The sequence below is a fragment of the Lacerta agilis genome, chromosome 2 (assembly GCF_009819535.1).
Source record: "Lacerta agilis isolate rLacAgi1 chromosome 2, rLacAgi1.pri, whole genome shotgun sequence".
Taxonomy (NCBI): Eukaryota; Metazoa; Chordata; class Lepidosauria; order Squamata; family Lacertidae; genus Lacerta; species Lacerta agilis.
In genome coordinates this window covers 71,190,041-71,203,211 of record NC_046313.1, presented here as the reverse complement: position 1 = coordinate 71,203,211, position 13,171 = coordinate 71,190,041, and the positions used below count along the sequence as shown (strand labels likewise).

The 13,171-nt window shown below is 44.0% G+C and overlaps 1 protein-coding gene across 1 annotated transcript; it reads left to right on the top strand.

Moving 5' to 3' along the window:
* The first annotated feature begins 1,056 nt into the window (after positions 1 to 1,056).
* Positions 1,057 to 12,386, top strand: ALAS1 (5'-aminolevulinate synthase 1). The gene is made up of 11 exons (XM_033140681.1): positions 1,057 to 1,182; positions 2,637 to 2,860; positions 4,519 to 4,734; positions 5,656 to 5,808; positions 5,909 to 6,131; positions 6,557 to 6,741; positions 8,147 to 8,326; positions 8,422 to 8,586; positions 9,623 to 9,891; positions 10,560 to 10,722; positions 12,086 to 12,386. The coding sequence occupies exons 2-11, from the start codon at positions 2,662 to 2,664 to the stop codon at positions 12,244 to 12,246; spliced, it is 1,914 nt and encodes a 637-aa protein (XP_032996572.1). The 5' UTR covers positions 1,057 to 1,182; positions 2,637 to 2,661; the 3' UTR covers positions 12,247 to 12,386.
* Positions 12,387 to 13,171: the final 785 nt, after the last annotated feature.

Sequence of the window (13,171 nt, the reverse complement as noted above, 5' to 3'; positions counted from 1 at the left end):
TGAAGTTAAGCAAAACCTGTCTTTGGGTTTTCCACGCATCTGATAATATCTCATTCAGTGGGCAAGATTGGATTGATTCCTGTATGATCACAGTATGATCAAAATACAGGTCAAATGCAAGTGTGGATGTGCTCTTAGCACACAATTCCCACAACTTTGGCCCCGATATTAGAGAAAAGGACTTTCAGGCTGGAGAAGGTGGGAGCTTCCCAACATCGCTCTACATGCTGGTCCAAGCTTGACTCAAGCAGCCACCATGCCTAACTAACAGGAGTCCCCCGGCTTGTTCCCGATAAGCACAAAAAGGGCTTCTCTACACTTCCCTTTCTTCTGCTCTTTCCAGGCACTGCCCCTACTTTAAAAATCTGTGTCCGAGGACCCCCCCCCCTCCAAAGCTTTCCTTGTGAAAACCTGTTATCTAAAGCTGAATCGGAGCAAACAGTAATCTGTGGGAAACAAAAACTGACACTTGATCTGACTGAGTGCTAAAGAGCAGGCTTTTGCAGGGAAAGCTCCAGTGCAAAAAAAAAAACAAAAAAAACCAGCTTGGGCGCAGAGGTTAAAGTGCCTGTAAAGAGAAAGAGTGGGGTAAAAGGTAAGCGTGGATAAACAATCCTAGGTGGAATTGGACAGCACGCTTCTGTTGTGTGTGTCCTTAGGGGTTGCCTTTATCTCTCTTAAGGAAAAACACTTCGCACATACAGTATAACTGGATCATAAAGCAGAAACTGGAGGCGGGTGGGAGAGATGGTCATGATCCTTGAGTTCTGCGATTCTATTAAAACAAGGCACTTCGCCGCAGCCGGGAGACACAGAGCCGTCTCAACTCCCTTCGTCCCTCCCTCGCCGCCCACCCTGCAAATAAACCCGGGAAAAGAACGGACGAGCGCGACGGGGATTTAAGGGGCTAAGCCAGGGACAGAGCGAAGGGGCGGGGCTCGCGTTGAGCACGCCCCCTCGCGGGGAGGGCGAGTTGCCAACCCCGGCGGCGCATGCGCGGCGGCCGAGCTTTGTGGAGCGGTGGCGGGGGGGGGGCGGATTGCCGCGGGAGAGGCGTCTTCGGGTGCGCGTGCGCGGTAGTGCCCCTTTGCTTTCGACTATATAGGCGGCGGCGGCCGGAGCTGGGTTGACACTGAGCGGAAAGAACTGGAGGGCGAGTGTTGGAGGGACGTTAATTGACGGGTAAGGGACCGGGGGGGGGGGCGGATACGATGGTGGCGGGGGGCGCGTGAGGGAGGGAGGCCCGGTTTCCTTCGAAAGCGGCGCTTAGCCCTCACTTGCTCGTGTCCGAGGCGGCGGCGGCGGCGGCCCAGCCGGCACTTCTCCTCCGTCCCTGACCTTGTCCGGCCTCGGATGGACGGAGCTGTCCGGGGCGGGGGAAGCGGGTGGCCGCTCGGGGCGCCTTTGGCCGCCGAGTCCCGGGAGGGCTGGGCGAGATGCGGAGCGGCTTCTCCTCCTCCTCCTACAAAGCACGGGTGCTGCCCCTGGGCGAAAGGGGCCGGGAGGGACATCTTCGTCCCCAGGAGGGGAGAGGGAAAGCGGGGGGGGGGGTGGTCCTCCTCCTCCTCCTCCTCTTCCTCCTCCTCGCCCCTGATCCCTCTGTGCCCATTGCTTCGTTTCCACCGTGCGCCAGGAGAGACACGGCCCTCCTTCACTGGCAGGCTCGCGATCGGCCACAGAGGAGTCTTCACTTCGGTCCCCCACAAAAGAATCCGACAAGAGGAAGAAGAAGTGGCCGTGTTTGGGCGATCTCGTTCAGCCCTCGGGGATGGAGCCTCCCTAGATCTGCCCGTGTCAGTTGTCTTAGGAGACTTGGATGGGGGTTTCCGACATGTTCCGCGTCCTCTCCACAAACGTCCCTCACTCAACACCAATAAATTTCCCTGGTTTTTAAACGCCTTGCAAACAGAAGTGTTGGCGGGGTAGGGCGAGGTCATTGTGGCATAATCTTAGGTGGGCTAAAGATCGCTTCACTGAACCCATGAAGTATTGCCTGTCCAGATACTGGCATCTAGCGTTATCTGTCATTTTGGGCAAGCACTCAAGGCTGGCTGTAGTCCACAATGTGCTATGCCGCAATAAGTCTTAGTTTTTAACATGCTGCACGACTCTTTGCACACAACGTTGCAACAGATCCGCAGGCTACCCTTCTGGAACTGGTGAGTCAAGATTCCTCGGACTGCCTATCCTCCCAGTTTTTCTTTCCTTCTTGTGTCAGTCAAGGGGTCATATGTGAAATTATCCACTGCTGAATTACTATGCCAGTGGTTCCGGTATTTTGGCCTGTAGCTCAGTGCGTGTGCATTTAATGATCTTTGGTGGCACTATGTTTTTGTTTTCTGTTGTTAGCTTTTGCTTAAAGGTTGCTTCATGCATTGTAAACATCTTGAACTGGAGGGCTCTCCTTTGTAGGACTAAACCTGCAACTGTGTGTGTAGATTGAAATATGTTACAATCTTGTGTGCATCTAAAAGCTGCAAGCACATCCAAAAGTCAGTAACCTATGTATGCCAGTCATCTATGTTTGTCATATGTGAAGTGACCCCAGTAGTTCTTGAAGAAGTCTTGTACAGTATATAGACTGTCTCTCTTGCATCTTTGTATGAGGTTAAACTGCATTGTTTTGTTATTTTCAGCAAGACTTTTGAAAACTTTTGAAAAATGGAAGCTGTTGTTCGCCGCTGCCCATTCCTGTCAAGGGTATCCCAGGCTTTCCTGCAAAAGGCTGGCAAATCCCTTCTTTTCTATGCCCAAAACTGCCCTAAAATGATGGAAGTTGTGACTAAACCTGCTTCACGTGCCCTGAGTACTTCATCTGCTCACTGTCAGCAAACTGAAGAAACCACTTCTACTAGTGAGAGTAAGGCTCAACTTTGCGATTTTGCTATTTAATACTGCATAACTTGAAACTTTCTTGAAATTGAATTGAAATACAGCAGTGAGCACACTTCTGAAACCCAATGGAGTTGCAATACCATTGGCCTGATCTTATTCATCCACAAGAGTTTTTGCAAAATACTGATAGTTAAACCTCCTAGAATTGCCTGCTTGTTTGTACCTGTTCAGCAATTTAATTTATTCTACAGTACTCTGAAACATAGGGTGAGATGTAGTAATGGCAGTCTGTGAGTGCAACAGCCATACAATTGGGGAAGGTGGGGTGACATTCTCAATGTAGTGCAATGGCCAAACCCAGTGAGTGGGCAGCTTAGGCCAATAGAAATGTCAAACAGAATTAACCTGTGATATCCTGTTTTGTACTGTTATACTACTTCTTCTTGAGTAGCAAATAGCTTGCACAACAATGCCAGCTCTCCTTGATATGGCATCTTGTCCATAGTGATTATGATAGAAGTGATGCATTACATTTTAAAATTAACTTTATATTGGCAGCATGTTTGGAAATGGTTTATTATTTCAAGGCAGAATGATGTTAGCCAAGTTCACTTTTGAGAAAGTGGTAGGCTGACCGAACTTTGAACCTCCTTTCCCCAGTTACAGAGGCCAAAGTATATTGTAACTCTCTGTGTACAATCTAAGAACAAGGGTGAAGAAGAGTATAAAAATTATTACATACGGTGGATGACACTGATGAAGCTTTTGCAGGGCAACCTTCCAGGGCCCACATGCCAGCAGTGGGGGGGGGGGGCAGAGACAGAACTGGGCAAAGCAACAAATGGAAATGTTACCTTTGAACAGTACCCTAGTTTTTACACACACACACACACACACACACAAACCTAGGCAAGCAGAAGGCATTATCAAAGTTCACATTCCAGCCATGCAGTAGTGTATGAAGTGGGACTGGTGAGGAGAATGGCTGGTGTGGCTGGGCATGGGGTGTGGTTTGCAAAGAGATTCAGGGGGCAGATAGGCTTGCGAGGCTGCATTTGCCCCTGAGCCTCAGGTTCCTCATTCCTGATTTAGGGCCATCTTAAATGGCAAATGACCTGGCACCACAGTTTTGCCTTCCTTTGAACTTTGCTTTTGTTGCTAAAGGTATCTTTAATCACAGGCTTTCTAGATGCTGTTGAAATATGTTTTCATCGCTGCATCAGGAAGTACTAACTAAAGGCAAGAGCCTGGCAAGGAGAAACTTCAGGAAGCAAGAACTTAGGAAATACTAACTGTACAAATCTGTGTTTTTCATTAGAAGAAAATCCCACGTAATTAAATGAGGTTTACAACCCTTCAAAGTTTGCATAGGACTGCAGTCTATAAGGCTTTTATCCTATATACTGTAACTTAGAAGTAAATCCCATGGATTCAGTTGGATTTCCTTTTGAGTAAATGTACATAAGAGTGTGCAGCTGGTTCTCCTGAACACTTGTCAGGACACTTGTTTTCAATCCTTACAGTATCTGGAGGTGTTCCATTGAAACCTTTTGTTCTTAACTGCTAATATTTAATGTATTGCGCATAAAATATATTTTAAGACACGTACAACTAGCATCCCTATCAAAATGAGTGCCTCGGATACCTTTGTTGCATACTAAACACTTTATTCTTTTATTCAAGAGGCCAAAAATTCACCAGATGTGGCCCAACGAAACACAAGCAGATCCCAACTTCCATTGAGCCACCCACCTGCTGCTAGCCAGAGTGCTAGCCAAGCCACTGTGACTAAATGCCCATTCTTGGCAGCACAGATGAACGAAGGGAACAGCAATGTTTTCTGCAAAGCTAGCCTGGAACTCCAGGAGGATGTGGAAGAAATGCAAGCAGTAAGAAAAGGTATGGCCTCTTCTGAATATTTGGAGGTTTAATAAAATTTGCTTCTAATCGTTCTAGGCAGATTTTAAAGAGAGGAGACAAAACTGCTTGGCAGGGGGTTGGACTGGATGGCCCTTGTGGTCTCTTCCAACTCTATGATTCTATGAACAAAGTTGAGCCCAACTTTCTCAAGCTCTTTAAATTGTGTAGCTCTTTCAGAATCCACATGTTGCACATCCATTGGCTTGGGTTTTTGTCTCTGCTTTATTTACGGTTCATTGTTGGTGTAATAATAAGGATCATAATTCTGAAACCTGTCTGAGCCAAAGATCTCTTTTTATAATGGTGGTGTTTCCTGTAAGAACAGTTATGAAATAGACGGAAACACTTTGGGACAGTTAATTCACATGCTGCTTTAAATGCTCTGTAAAATGACAGATTTTCACTTGCCTGTGCTCTGAAAGCATGGCTGCTTTTAGAGAAACACTAATTGATTCTCAGTGACTTGGACTTTGAATAGACCACAATACAAGGAAGAAAACAAGTGGACACCAATGTAGTGCTAAGCAGTTGCTCATGTATAACTATAAACTTTTGTTGTCTAGTTAACTAGAGTAGATTTCATGCAGCTGTGTTTTATTGGTTGGATTTTTGAAAAAAATGTGGGATAGTCCTGAGTTTGAAAATAACCAACACACATAAAACTGGGAAGATACTTATCATGAAGTGAATGGCAGAGGGCTGAGAAACACTTATTCCCTATGTGAATCCCCAGCACTGCCAGGACTTATTCGGAAGAAAAAAAGTACTTGTATTCATTAAATATACTACTTTATTCAGTTACAATAACATTTTTTAAAACGGCTGCATTGTTTATACATGAAATTTTATTTGAGCTGTCCAATCACTATTTTCATTTTCTTATGCCACCTTGCTATGTAGAATTTGCCAAAACACCAGAAAGTACTGTTGCGGTAAACACTAAAATGGATGGGGGAAAGCCAAATGATGGCTTGCTGAAGAAATTCCAAGATATGATGTTGAAACAGAGACCAGAAAGGGTGTCTCATCTGCTTCAGGAGAACTTACCAAAATGTGAGGCACAGTCTTGTTCAACTTGATGGAAATCAAAAGCTTGTATAAACTTTGTTGGTTGTTCCAGCTGCTTACATGTGCTAATGTCTTCCTCTTCTAGCTGTTTCTACTTTCCAGTATGATCAGTTCTTTGAGAAAAAAATTGAGGAGAAAAGAAAAGATCATACCTACCGTGTGTTCAAAACTGTGAACCGAAGAGCCCAGGTTTTTCCCATGGCAGATGACTATTCAGAATCCCATAGCAGCAAGAAAGAGGTGTCTGTCTGGTGCAGCAATGATTATCTTGGGATGAGTCGTCATCCTAGAGTTTGTGGAGCGGTTATGTAAGTCTTTTTTAATTGAAAGTAAAATGTTGGCTAATTACATTTTAGAAGTCTACCCAACACCCTTGTTGGTTACAAGCAAATTATTAAATGATAGGTCCTCTTTGGTTATTAGGGGACCTTTTGTCACTGTCTTTTCTTTGGTTTTAAAGGATTAAATGGACTTCCACTCTATTTCTTAATACAGAATGCTTCTCTAATTACCACAAATAGTTTGCTTATACTGAAGAATGTTTAAAAAAAAAAAAAAAATCTCAAGCTGGTAACCTATGAGATTCTCCCCAAAAATTATCCTAGTTTGTGCTTGGATTTATCACTCAGGCCAACTATTTAAAACTCCCCAACATAATGGGAGTGCAGCTTATATGCGAATGTGAGATTGCTTCAAGTTGTGTTTAATGACCCTGTTGGAACCTTCCTCACAGGGAAACACTGAAACAGCATGGTGCGGGAGCAGGAGGCACCAGGAATATTTCAGGAACCAGTAAATTCCATGTTGATCTTGAGAAAGAATTGGCTGATCTTCATGGAAAAGATGCTGCTCTGTTGTTCTCTTCTTGCTTTGTAGCAAATGATTCAACACTCTTCACACTAGCCAAAATGTTGCCAGGTAAATCTAACATGCATATGCTGTTCTACTGTACCTTGAAGGAATTGCTAAAAATATATATATTCCGTGGTACATTCATTTCAAATACTGTAAAAACACCAAATTGCACCAAGATTGCCTTAGATTAATTCAATACAAACACTTAACTAGTTTGGAATTGAATGTGGCTAGCAGTTTTATCAGTCCAGCCAGGCTAAGTGCATGTTAATGGTTTTTGCCATCTCATGGAGATTGTATCAAAAGCTTTGAACTGAAAAAACCCAAACTAGATGCGTGAAGACAGAATGCAAGTACAATGCGGTTGCATAGCGTGTAGGGTTTTGTTCCAAGGATTCCACGTATACATGAAAATTGCTTATACCCAAACCCTTGGAACTGCCCCGGCGGCTAGCAGGTGAGGAGGAGAGAGAATCCCCCACACTCCCATAGCCTGTGCACTGGGCAGGCTTTGCTTCTCAAGTCAAAGCAGAAAACTTAGAAGCTCTTTTTACGCCAGGTAGCCCCAAGTGGACCCAGTACAAAAAGAGCTTGCTGGGCACATCCCGCTTGGCACACTGGCTCTGGGAGGCTAGGGATGCTCATGTGAGATCTTGCAGGAACTTGGATGGCCCCACAAGATCGTGCGCTGAGCACACATCCCAAAGCTTGTGCGCTGAGCACACACACACACCCCAGGCAAGACAGGGAACTTAAAAGCTCTTTACGCACTGGGTAAACCCCAAGCAGACCCAGCAAAAACATAACTTTTAACCTCTCCACCAGGCTTGGATTTAACTTGCGCAGTTTCAGCCAGCTTGTTGAAACTGCACAAGTTAAATGGGTATAAGATGCAGCTGTACGGTAGCTGAATTTGAAGGTACCACTTTGGTTTTTTGTTTCTTTACATATTTATCCTATGTTCTGGGTATCTAATGACACTTCCTACATAATGTGTGGCCACAGCAGTACCAAGGCAACACTGGATCATTCCTGCCCTGCTCGCTTACTAGATTTCCTGCTTAAAAGACTACCTTGTTCAGTGATGTTGCTTCCCTTCCGGAATGGGGTTCTCCTTCTAACAATTCTGGATTTGAGCAATAGCTGCCAGGAAAATTCCAAGAACAGAATTTAAAAATTGAGGTGACTTGCAAAAGGCAGGACTAGCTGGGTAATATCTGGGTTCAAGGTTTGAACCCGCTGCCTCCTTTCCCCCGGATGCAGTATCTTGTTTGACAGGTTCCCACAAGAATCCTATTGCTCTCGGTTTCTTTACATTCAGGTTGGGATAATCTGATCTGTCTCTAGCTGGATTAGAGAGTTGTCCTAATCCTATCCAGTTACAGATGATCAAGATGTAATGTAGTAACTGATAACTTTTGATTGGCCTTCTCACTCTCTCTCTCTCTCTCTCTCTTTCCCTCCTCAGGTTGTGAAATTTACTCGGATGCGGGAAACCACGCTTCTATGATTCAGGGGATTCGAAACAGCAGAGTGCCAAAGCACATTTTTCGCCATAACGATGTTGGTCATCTCCGAGAACTGTTGAAAAAATCGGATCCATCTACTCCCAAAATTGTTGCTTTTGAAACTGTCCACTCAATGGATGGTATGCTTGCTATATCACGCTCCAGGTCCTGAAAACTGGGAAGACATGGGTTCTGAAACGCAAGAACTTGATATATTACTATTACCTTGTTTTAGGTGCAGTCTGCCCATTGGAAGAGCTTTGTGATGTGGCTCATGAACATGGGGCAATCACCTTTGTAGATGAAGTACATGCCGTTGGGCTGTATGGAACTCACGGTGGAGGCATTGGAGACAGAGATGGGGTCATGAATAAAATGGATATCATCTCTGGAACGCTGGGTATGTGCACACTGGTGCTGTTCATTCTAATTTTGAATAAGAGTGACTATGAGTCATAAAACAGAATGATCATGCCATTTGCAATAAATCCATTTGGAAGGATAATTTGTATTTGTGGTAGGTCCTCCATTCCTGCATTAAATCAATGTATGTGAAAATGTTAGTTGTTTTACAGAGTCCTGCTATCTTTACCTTGAGAACTTAACTCTGTAAAGTAGAACGTTCTTAATCCTGAAACCTGACGTGGGAGTTGTGTAAGGAGATTTGGTAGGAACAGAAGTAGTAAATCTATGTCGTAGCAACAAGTTCTACCAGTTAAAGCTATTGCTTATTGCAGTTTCAAAAGCTGCAATCAAAACAATGTACCAGTGGAAGCACTTTACCTCTATAAATTTTAAGGAACTATGAACTGGCAGTTGGTGTTACATAACAACTGCAAAGTTGTACCCACCCCAGACTGCTTGCTCTTATTATGCAAGTGAAATATATGAGTACCTCCCTTTGGAGGTATTGGCTTACACAAAGTATGCTTTCTCTGTAGATAGTAAGACTCTGTGAAAATGCTGTTAACACAAAGTAGCAAAGCTAGTAGAGAGGACTGAATATTGTGCTAACCTTTCCTAATTTTTTTGTCCTGGTGGGCCAGTTAGAAAACTGCTCCTGCCACTGAAACCTGTTTGACAGTTTTTTTTTAATTGTCACCATGTGATGTCAAAATGTACTTATTCCCCAAAGAAGGCTTCATGTCTGCCTTTTCAGATTTGGTCAGGGGTTTTCTTTATGCACTTTCCCTGTATACATGTGTTTGTGTACACACACCTTGAAGCAGCTTATTTAAAACTGGGGTGGTAGTTCTGTATTAAACGTACCACCTTACTCTGTTGCATGAAGACTTAAAACAGCTCTCTTCTGTAGAAGAGGGATCAAAATGCTGCGTTGCTTGTTGGAACACCTGCTTTTTACCAAAATTAGTGGTTAGGTATGAAAAGAACTGTAAGTCAAGGATAAAATAACCTTTTGCTTGTTTTTCCTGCAGGCAAAGCCTTTGGCTGTGTAGGGGGTTACGTGGCCAGTACAAGTTCTCTGATAGACACTGTCCGTTCCTATGCTGCTGGCTTTATTTTTACAACGTCCCTGCCCCCCATGCTCTTAGCGGGCGCACTCGAGTCTGTGAGAATCCTCAAAAGTGCAGAGGGGCAAGTCCTTCGCCGCCAACATCAACGCAATGTTAAACTCATGAGACAGATGCTGATGGATACTGGCTTCCCTGTAGTGCACTGTCCCAGTCACATCATTCCTATCAGGGTAATTATTTAAGGACTTAATCCAGTACATAAAAATTCCATTGTTCTTTTATGTCCCACAGAAATTTCATAATTAAGTCTGTATGCATTTACATTCTTTATCTTGTTGAACTCTGTAGAATGTGACATCTTCCCCAATTCTCCAAGAGGCATCTTAATGGTCATGACTTCAGCAATTCCCCCCCTACTGTCTCAGTTTAAATTTATGCATAAAACACAGATTGAGAGAGTAGGAGATTGATGGCAACCAGCATTTCTTTGCTTTCCTGCCCAGGATCCACAGAATACAGCAATCTGACATTGATTAGGGAAGAGATTGGTATGAAGCCCACATGGTCTGTTGAAGGAACCCGGGATGGGGGTACCCTGAGGTCTCCCTGGCAAGAGAAGTGGCACAGGAGTTTATCACTGGCCTTCTTGGACCACACAAATGTGCTTCGTTCTCCCTGCCTTTTCTGCTTCCACGCCACCCCAAAGCACTTGCCTCCTAGTTTTAGCTTGTATCTTACTGGTTAATAGTTCGTGCAACTGGCAGTGTCTAAGTACAGGTCTTTGTAACTATAACTTTTGGAGTCTGGTCATGGGAGCACCTAGTTGGTCCTTGGTGGTGCAAATAATGTATTTTTACAGTCTTGGGAAATGTGTCTAGAAATAATCTTTCTGCCTCAGGTTTCAGATGCTGCTAAAAATACTGAGATCTGTGACAAAATGATGAGCCAGCATAGCATCTACGTCCAAGCGATAAACTACCCCACTGTGCCACGTGGGGAAGAGCTGCTACGTATTGCCCCTACCCCACATCATACACCACAAATGATGAACTATTTTATTGGTGAGTGAACAAAGACATAAAAGCACAGCAACATTTCGTAACACTTTTCTAACATTTACAATGAAAACCTGATAAATCTGTAGTGCTAAGGAACTATTTAGGCACTTAATTTACTTGCACAATTCCAATCGGGTGTGGCAGAGAGTAGGGCTGTCGTATCCACAACACCCCTTACTCTCATTAAGGTTGAAGGCTGAACCTAGGAGCCCACTCTACACTCAGACTTCTCCATGTGACTTTGAACCCTGATCATGTATGGGGAGCCTTTTATGTGGAGCATGGCCCTGGTGTACCCCCGCATGCAACTGGAATCCCCTAAGTAAATAATGCTCAAATAGGATTTCCCCTACAGAAAAAAAAAGTGCTTTGTCCCTAAGGTTGAACTGTCATAAACACAAGAAGTGCAAGTACCACTTCCTAAAATGTACATAAACTTACACAGTGCAATATATAAAACTGAATTTGAGACCAGTAAGGTTTTTTTGTGATCGAGTTAGATTGCTCTCCAAAAGTTTCTGTATCAAGGAAGCACTGTGCTGACTTAGTTCCACTTGTTTGTGCAGCTTGATATTTCTTTAATGATTATGACAAATGATAAGGCGAAACATGGTACATCATCAGATCCTCACCCTAGCTGAGTCCTTGCCTGTTAAATTGCATGGGTCTCCAACAGGCAAACTGCATCTGCGCTTCTTGCTTCTTTAAAGAAAGCCATGAGTACATGTAGACTGCATAGCACTATGCCAGTAACACAGTACTGGGTTAGTGCCAGTAAATCTGCTATCTCTGTCCTAACGCACACACAAGCTTACTGAATAGTTGCTGGCATCCATCTGTCTCAAGAGACAATGGAGTTCACCTCTGGGGGTGAAGTCAAACTGAAGTGACCTCTTTGTGGCGCAAGCCTGGGCAGTGTGTATGGAGGTCCTGGACTGCCCAGATGACAACCCCCCCCCCCCCGGCCTCACTGATGTGGTCCAAAGGAAAGTTGAGCAATACGTTTGGCACCAGCCTGGCTGCAGGAGTTGCTGGAAGGAGGCATACAAGGCTCCATCCAACCGTTTTAGAGCCTCCACTTCAGATTTGTGTAGGGTTTTGGAGGCTTCCTCCAAAAGCGAATATTGTCTAGCAGGTAATACAAGAATTGAGATTGCCTCTCCTAGTAAACCTGTAACAGGCAAAGGGCCATGAAACCTTTGAACATAACGGGGGCATTCGTGTTTTAAAATTCAAGGCTACTGTGTTAAAGCCAATAAGGATGAACCTTGTATTCGTTGTTCTGTGTCTTCATGCTGCAGATTAGCAAGAGTGTTTGCTTTGTCTCTACAATTACCAATAAGCCCGTTTCCTTCTTCTCTTGCAGAGAATCTGTTAGCTACTTGGAAGGAAGTTGGCCTGGAGCTGAAGCCACACTCCTCTGCTGAATGCAACTTCTGCAGGCGACCCCTTCACTTTGAAGTAATGAGTGAAAGGGAAAGATCCTACTTCAGTGGAATGAGCAAGCTTGTGTCAGCGACTGCATAAAGCAAACAATAGTCTCATCTATGTCTAGTTGTCTAGTGTTCAAATGTTCACTGTAGCCTCTTTCCTGCATAAGACATGCATTTTATTCCGTAGCTTAAGAACAGAATTCCTGAAAATAAATTTTCAGATGGTGTATACTAGTTCTGTATTTTATGGTGGTGTTTTCTTTTCCCATCCTCCAATTATAATCATTGCAGATATAACAAAAAGCATGTTTAGATAGCAGTAGAAACAAGCTGTGGTCTTGTTAATGAATAACTCATCTAGTCTTTCAGTTGTGCTAACAAATTGCCTTAACAGGCTAGGCTAGATCTTACTAAGCTGGCGAGGTTCTGAACCTGGATATTCTTTCTGCCTGTGCCAGGCCCTCTAATACGAGGAAATCTAAAAGCCAATAGGAAAGAGATGTTATCCTTTATGCGGGTTTAAGAATTTTTTGGGTATTGGGGAATGAATAGGTTGCATACTTGTTCTCCAGTGCCGGGGGGGGGGGAGTAAATGCAGAAAGAAATAGCACACGTGTAATATCACTTGGGGTAGGGAGGAAATTTTATCAGCGCTAGTGGAGTTTGTCCTCTGACCCTTTTCAAGTCCCAGAACTCCCAAAAATGGATTTGGGGAAGTAATATATGTATAGACACCCAGGAGTAGAGGGGATATGATGAAGCTGCTTTCCGGGCTTTGATGAAAAAGGTTTTCCTGCAGCTTTTAGTAATTTTATATCTAGTACTTCAGCCTCACCCAAACAGATGTTGTCTCAGCTGGAAAAAAGTGCTAGATTTTACATAGGTGTGCACATACCAGCATCTATATAAAAGTGAGGATGTTGGGGTTGTCAAATGCATGAATTAAGTGAGTCATAAAATCTGTGAGGCTTTTCCTCAAAGTATAGGAGAGACAGTGGGATAAGTTAGAGAAAGTTAGA

Excerpts from the sequence above, each read along its gene's own strand:
- ALAS1 (XM_033140681.1), top strand. The coding sequence starts at position 2,662 with ATGGAAGCTGTTGTTCGCCGCTGCCCATTCCTGTCAAGGGTATCCCAG. Across the intron at positions 8,327-8,421 it reads AACTGTCCACTCAATGGATG|GTGCAGTCTGCCCATTGGAA; the intron begins GTATGCTTGCTA and ends ACCTTGTTTTAG. Across the intron at positions 10,723-12,085 it reads AATGATGAACTATTTTATTG|AGAATCTGTTAGCTACTTGG; the intron begins GTGAGTGAACAA and ends CTTCTCTTGCAG.